Here is an 8,165-nt window from a genome sequence, read left to right as displayed (position 1 = left end):
TGGCACTCTGACAGAGGGATCAGCTGACGGGACCGCTCCCACACTGTACCGCAGCGGAGTCGCGATTGTGTATAGCGCTGTGCTGTATAGCGCTGGTGAGATATTCTCATATTCAATGTCGACATGGCCGGAGCGGCTTTCCTGTCACTCGTGCTGTTGTAAGTTGTTAGCTTAGTGGCTCGGAAGTTGAGAATGCTTAGTTTACAGAGTTTATTTACACGTCAAATGACACAAATTACCCTCGTGGTTAAAATTTGCGAAATGTGGATATGTCGACTGTATGAATAACATTTACAGATACTTAAACCTTTGGTGTGGTAATTGTCAAACTTAATAAATTGGCCAATTTATGTGATATTTTTTGTCAATTAGTACGTTTTGATCTTCTACGTTACTAAAACTATGTATGTGTTTAGTTTTATAGAATAAGCATTAAAAACCGTTCTTAATCATAAACGTCAATTTTAATTTAATTTTACCGAGACGATTAATTTAGCCGTCAATTTATACAATGACAATGTATATTGACTTATTACATAATATTGATTTATTTATTTACTAGACGTGATTGGATAACGAACATTGCAATATTTATATTTCGTAATTTATTTTAAAACTTCCAGAAGCCTGTTCAAGTTAAGTTGAATGTAAGAAAAGACCATATGTTTGTTCCGTTTCTGCAGAAGAATGTATATAGGAGAATAAATATATTCCTGCCTCTCTTTCAGACCACAGTGCACTCACTACTGTATTAAAATAGAGTACTTTTTTATTCTTATTTTAATAGCACAATTTAACAAACACTGCATCTTACGAATAATTTAATCATAACTAATCTACACCAGACTTTATTAATAACATTTATTTAGCAAATTATCGGTGTTGCCCATCTTGTATTTTATACGTATTTGAGGACTTAAAGAGTTGGTAAATTTTAAATACAAATATTAGTCACTGAATGGATAACTGCCAACAGGTTTATGATATTTACCAATAATTCCCCTACCTACTATGACAACAATGTGTCATACTTTCAAATGATCAATAGCAAAACATCAAATTCAAATTATCTTACAATATAGAATAAAAGTACAGGTGCTCTTTATTACATGAATTAGTAAAACTACTGATGTTAAATTGTCAAGTACTTAATTATTAAGGAGAAGCACGCAGTGCCTTTAATTTTGACTTCTTTAAACTAAATAACTTTGACTTAAATGTTTCAAAGCGACTTTATACTAATTGTGTGCAATCGGATATATCTTATGAATAAAAATGACTCGCAAAATGTCTTGCTACGCGCTAATCTTCGGAACGGCTGGACTAATTCAGCTAATGTTTGATGTAAAATATTCTTTTAAATAAGAAAAGTTTGGAATATTTTAGGGTTCACTTTAGGATTGGGAAAAAGGTTACTATTTATGTTTCATAATCCAAATTTGACTGAGACTAAACCGTTATTGATCTTTCAAGTTCGACAAATTTACTGAAACACCTGTTTACATTTAAAATGTATATAATATTAAATATAAAGTATTTGATCAGTAGTGTAGTGCAGATATCTAGATATCAAATACTAGATATCTAAATTTACATATAGTGACGAATTCAAAACATCTAATGCATTGTAGATACTATTTAAATACCGTTATAAAACCAACCTTAATGAGCAAAGCTGTGAATTTCTTCACATAAAGTACCACGCGCTGGTTACTTCCCTATCATAAAGATATGGCACAATATAATAAGTGCTTAAGGGAAAGCAGAGAAATGAACGATTCAACTATCTATTCATCCCACACTACAGTCCAAAAAGAACAAGACTTATATCATGCAAAACCTTATAAAGGATATTTTGGAAAGTTGCATGAAGGATTTTCCCCTTATGTCGCAAGTATAAAGGAAGTAGGTAGGATTTTCCCCTAGGCCGAGTAGGCTTCTCATTTCTATGTACCGTATGTAATTATACTTTTCTTCGTCGGTACAACAAAGTAAACGCAATTATGGCACTGGAAACATTTAGACTGAAAGTAAATTACAAAAGCAGAAATAAACGCTTTTTTATCAAAGTGCTCATTACAAAATGGCAGCTAATTGATATAAATAAAGTTAAAAGTATAGATGAAGCTTCCTCAACCTTCGATGGACAAATATAGAAAAATGAAACTCAGGACACCCCTCTAGGAAACAAAAGCGAGCCATTTTCCCAAAATGAGCTTATTGGGGGCATTTAAAAATTTTTAATGTAAAGTTACAGTATCACTAGTAAGTACAATTACGTTAGACAATAAAACTGCTTTTTAATGCTAGTATCTGTGTTTTTTATATCAGATGTTCAAACTGCTGTCCCAGGACAGTTTGACAATGTCCAAGCCTGTTATAGAAACTTTAAACGACACGCGGTATGGATTCTCGCGGGATTTCCGCAACTATTCTGCATTGGGGTTTCGTTTTATATACTTTTTTACAAACCCTACACAAAATAGCCAAGTGGAGATAGATCTGACAATCTTCGTGGCCACTCGATATCTTCTGGCAATCCAGCGAATTGGAAAAATATTGTTCAAATACTCGCGGACATGCAGGCCATAGTGTGGAGGTGATCCATCCTGCTGTAACCAAAACTTCGCTTTTGTTTCCCAGAGAGGTGTTCTGAGTTTCATTTTCTACCTTTTTCCATCGAAGGTTGAGCAGGATTCATCCATACTTTTAAATTCATTAATTTCAATTAGCTGCCATTTTGTAATGGGTTGAGATAGAAAGCTCTCTTAATGGGTCTTTACATTTTAAAATTTTTGAGCTGCCCCCCCCAAAATCCAAATTTTGGGGAAATTGTAAAATTTGTAACAGTGACTAAAAAGTTCACTTTTATTTCCTAGAAAGGTGACCCGAGTCCCATTCCACCATCTTTAGCCATCAAAAACTAACCAGAGTGTATCCATACCTTTAACTCACGCACTTGTATTGTAGTAGAATTTGGACAAAAGGTAAACCAAGGCACCGTAAATGAATCTAAACGACCGAGAGGAGACCATTTTTAACCGAAGAAGACGTCTCAGTCCTACGTATGTATATTTTTTTTGTCGGGACAAGAAGGTAAACTCTATTATGGTACTAAAAATATCTTGAACTAGAAGTTTATGACAAGAGCTAAAAGTAAACGCCTTTTGACCGAAATAGGTTTTCGAAATATATGTATTTGTATTTTCTTGATCGAGATAATAAGGCAGAACCCAGCTGTGTCTTTGAAAATACACTAAATTTGAATTCGAACCAATGCTCCCAATCGTGCAAAAATGATGTCAGGTTATACTCTTTACCATGAACACTTAAATAATATCTACTTCATGTATACCTGCTTACTTTTAATAAATTTTCGTAAGACCCCGTCATATTACATCATAGGTGCACTAATTAATATAATGACTTTTATTTTACAAATATTTTATGAAGCCACGGGTAACTTCAAGTAAAAAACGAGGTTAAAGAATGTCTGTAATTGAATATAAAGAAATGCCGTATAAACTATATGTTATATAAAAATATTATTTAATTTAAAATCGAAAATGTACGCCAGTAGTTTATAAACGGTTACAATACATTTTCGATGAATCTGAAGAGTTAAATGTAAAAAAGTATTCAAATAGTTTGTTACAAATAGAGAAAGTCGGTAATTGAGTTACCTCACGATATCCAAAGTCCTATAGATGTCCGCTTTCAATCTGAACATACCAGACTATAGTGCTGCCCAAGTTGAATATTTAAAGGTTTGTTATTGGACAGACGTAATTAGTGAACGTACAAATAATAAATTAATTTAAAAGTGGCAAACAAGCTAAAAAAGTATACAGAACTGTTCTTATTCGTAGGTGCAAGGGAAGAGTTGATGAATATCAGAACCTACAAGTTCCGAGAACAGTACCATATCCAGAAAATGGGTTAAAACTCATAACTAATTCACAATATATTCGTCCCAATATCAGAGCCCCTAGAATATAAGATCGAACATATTATGCATAAATAGTATTTAAAGATATATAAATGCAGTTTTATAATCTTTGTGGTCCACCATCTACATGGTACAAAAGCCTACGACGCTCAAGATTATTTACAATATGCACCTTATGCAATTGATAAACTATTGAAGATGCAAATCCTATTCGTTAATTCTAATTGATTTGTTAATTGCATTCTCGGAAATATCTTCTTTAAATAAAAATTAAAACTTCCTTACACTAAATATTAGAGGGAGGAGTGATGTTATTTTGTGTTAGCACCCCTTATTCATAAAATCATTGATCGGAGGTAGCTTGAAGCGATGATATAATTGCGGATCTTTTATATTGTTGTGTTACAAAATTTGACAGACAACGTTTCGGGAGTATGTGTCTGCTCTTTTTCCAGGTTTCAAGCCCTAAAACACGAAGTTCAACATGTAAGAATGTTGAGTGGTTAGCCAAGCCCTACAATATGATAGTTATATGTCAAAACATATACCTGAACCTTAACTCGTACTTTAATCAATAACCTTTTCAATTAAAGCATTTCAGACTCTCGGCTTCGACTCGGTTCAAGACGAGGGTTTAGTGGGGATATGTAAAAAAGGTAAAGTGCGTGCCACGATCCCTGGGGCTTGGTTTGCGCATGCGCAATAATCGCTTTTCCCCTCCAAACATCAAAGCAGAGGTACGCCACACCACGTGTCACATAACAGACATCTCATTGGTTGCAAGCAACATTACAAATCTATAGTTAATTTCACCTTTGAGATGTCTTGGAGACAGGTATTCAGACAAAAAGATCATACAGAAAAGATATTTTAATTCCTCCAGCAGGCATCCATTAGGGAAATCATTGTCTAACCGTGGAAAGTTTGTTCTCAGACAAAGATCAGATAAAGTATGCACTCAAAACGTAGAATAGTACCTTACACAAAATAGATTAATTTCAGTTCAAAGGAAATACGAATAGCCTACACCCTTGTCTGATACAGAAGCCATATATGCGAAGGAAACTGCTTTAACTACATGTATTATAACTATACAGTTCTTTACAACGGTTTAACTAAGTGCATTATACCTATACAGTTATTTTACAGTAGTTTAAATTCGTAACTTCCTTGTATATGATTATTGTAGCCTCACGTAACAAGTAGAAACTTCACAGAATTGTATTTATTTTGTTAACGTTATTTCTAACCACTCTGACCTCTTGTCACTTCCAGTATGCTAAATGCTCCAAATGTGTGCATTTGTACTATGTTACGTCATAACATCACCAGCACTGTTTACTGTTATTTTCGACGAGTACAGTGAAATGATTCATAGCGCTGATGAAGAGAGAAAATCTGTGATATAAACATCTGTAGAGATAAACTTTGAGCTGAACATGAAAGTCACTATTCAACTAGAGATAATGATAACAAGTCCCAATTGATTCAGATTGTGCTGTGAAAATAGGAAGATTAAACTATTGAAATCCGAGCCTTTACCATTGACGCAAACTGAGTCTGCATACACAGTGCGATCGAAAAAAATTAAACACAGACACACTTGCTGTTCTTGGGAAAGATGTTGATCTTGTCGCACTGCTGATGGCATTAATACTTTAAGAGAAGAATATTTTCTTTGTAGTGGCAGGAAGAGAAAAAGTGTATACGAAAACATTTCTTCCCAGCTATGTCAAAATATCAATTTTCTCTTTCCATCCCTTTTCTGCAGAGTTTCAGTCAGGAAGGTTAAGGAACCATGAACATGTACGAGCATCATACTGAATTCGACCAGTTACCTACTACGTTTCATGATCACTGCGTTACTCACAATACAATAGAAAAGACGTGGGAAAGCATGTTTCTAGCTTCTTACCAGACTCTAGTCAATCACACCGACCGTAACAAATTTCGGTACATGGATTTCTGTTAAGTCAACCACCAAGATAAAACCTGACCTTTCTTCTTCTCCACCAATCAAAAAAGTAACAAATCATCGCTCCTACAGAGGGATTATGTGAGGTTATACTCGTAATAATCATATTCCCACAATTTACGAGTTTAAGGCAGTTTATTCCACAAAGTATATACCACGAATAATGTCGATTCTGCGACGAATATCTGTAGTATCTTTGTTGAACGCTTTTCCCCTCTTTAATATAATAATAAATAGTGTTTGCACTAAACTTAATATGATTTTAGATATATGCAAATAATGAAAAACCTTGTACCTTTGAAACCCCCCTCCTTAGCTCTCCCCCATCGCCCTTGGTGACTTTTGGTACGTGTATTAAGATTCTTTAAAGTACAAATTTTAAAAACTATTATATTTTTTTTCTTCTAATTTAGCTAGTTTGTTCGCACTAAGGCTTCATTTATAAAACTAACAGACCAATATTAATTTTATGGATATATTAATATATATACAGAAACAGGTTATTCTAAACATTTATAAATTTTCGTGTATCTAGATACACTTCTTCAGATAAATACACTTGTATAAATATATATATATATATATATATATATATATATATATATAAAAATACATAATTATACAGGGTGTTCTGAAAAAAGGTTGCCCCATAAGTCAGGGCGTGATTCCTCACATCAAAATAAGAAAAAAAGGTCTAATTAACATAGGTCCGAAAATGCTTAGTTACCAAGTTATACAGGGTGAAAGATTTCGTCTGAATTTCAGTTCCCTGCTGCAACGAAGCCCTACGGGTATTTGTTGGCTGTTAATTAAGATGTACAATTTAGCGTAATTTATGTAAAATGAACTGAAAAATTGAATAAAACCGTTTCCAGACCTGTAGCTACAGTAATTTTTAAGATATGTGACGAAATACGCGAAACTTGGTCCCGAAAAACAAGTTACATTTAGGTTTTTGAAGCAGATTTACTATGTTAAATGTACAATAAACACAAAATATTTTTTCACGTTACTTGTAGAAAATTTAATTTTCGAAGAGAAAGATGTAAAATAATTCTATAATAAGACAAACGCAAACTTTAAAAAAATAATCCTTAATTACATACAAAACGCATGAAAAATAGACAAAATCTGTTAAGCTCTCTACAAATGTAATATTGAAATTAAAACAGCTTGTTTTATTAAAATATTTGATTTGAGAAACAAAATAATTTCTATTTAAAACATATGTTTTAACAATTTAACATTGTTTATAATAATTTAAATAAACATTACAAGCAGCTATTTTTCCATTGCTCATTAAGTGCGTGTGTTGATCTGTACTTTAATACAAGTTAGTGCGAGTGCCGTTGAAGTTAATTTTTGATAGCTAATAATATCTTATTCATCATTGGCAGGTAATATGAATATTATGTACACTAATGGTGAAATGGCAGACATGCATTTAATGTACGGTCTTGCACATTGCAACAGGTCGTCAGGCTAGACGACTCTATCAGGAACATTTTCCTCATAGACAGTTACCGACTCATAAAATGTTTTCTTCCATTCGTAGAAGGCTAAGCGAGACGGGAACCTTTAAATCTGGAAAAGTTGGTAGAATCAGGACGGCCACGTACAACGTGTAGAGCTGAATTGGAGGAGGGCGTTGTTGGACGAAATAGAGAATCATCCTGGAAGAAGTACTAGAGAACTAGCCTTGGATTTCGGTGTTAGTAATTCAATTGTCTGGAAGATTTTACACGAGCAGCAGTTGCATTCTTATCACTATCAAAGGGTCCAGGCTCTTTTGCCTCGAGATTACTTTCCTCGTGTTCAGCTATGCCAATGGCTTATCCAAAGGTGAAGAAATCCACATTTTTTAAATTACATTATCTTTAACTGATGAAGCAAAAATTTTCAAGAATGGCTATTCTTAACACCCACAATACTCATATGTGGGCAATTGAAAATCCACGTGCTATTTTCAGAGAACCGTCACCAATATCAGTTTTCTATAAACGTATGGGCTGCTATTCTGGGTGATAAAATTTTTATTAGTTTTTTTACCTGATACGCTCAATGGTGAAAATTATTTACATTTCTTGACGACTAATCTGAATGAGTTACTCGAAGATGTGCCACTATACACACGCAAAAACATGTGGTTCATGCAGGATGGAGCTCCAGCTCATTACACATTACAAGTAAGAGAATTTTTAAATGAAGCATATCCAAACAGATGGATTGGTCGAGGAGCCC

The 8,165-nt window shown here is 33.7% G+C and overlaps 1 protein-coding gene across 1 annotated transcript in view; it reads left to right on the top strand.

Moving 5' to 3' along the window:
• The window catches only part of LOC124359864 (putative potassium channel regulatory protein), a 13,856-nt gene continuing 5,691 nt past the window's right edge, over window positions 1-8,165 (top strand). The window contains exon 1 of the mRNA XM_046812970.1: window positions 1-158. Coding sequence (XP_046668926.1) covers window positions 124-158 — 35 coding nt within the window. The 5' untranslated portion in view covers window positions 1-123. The remainder of the gene's footprint in view (window positions 159-8,165) is intronic.

The sequence above is a fragment of the Homalodisca vitripennis genome, chromosome 4, assembly GCF_021130785.1.
Source record: "Homalodisca vitripennis isolate AUS2020 chromosome 4, UT_GWSS_2.1, whole genome shotgun sequence".
Taxonomy (NCBI): Eukaryota; Metazoa; Arthropoda; class Insecta; order Hemiptera; family Cicadellidae; genus Homalodisca; species Homalodisca vitripennis.
Note: the sequence above shows the minus strand (reverse complement) of the source record. Positions and strands in the feature narration are given on the sequence as shown.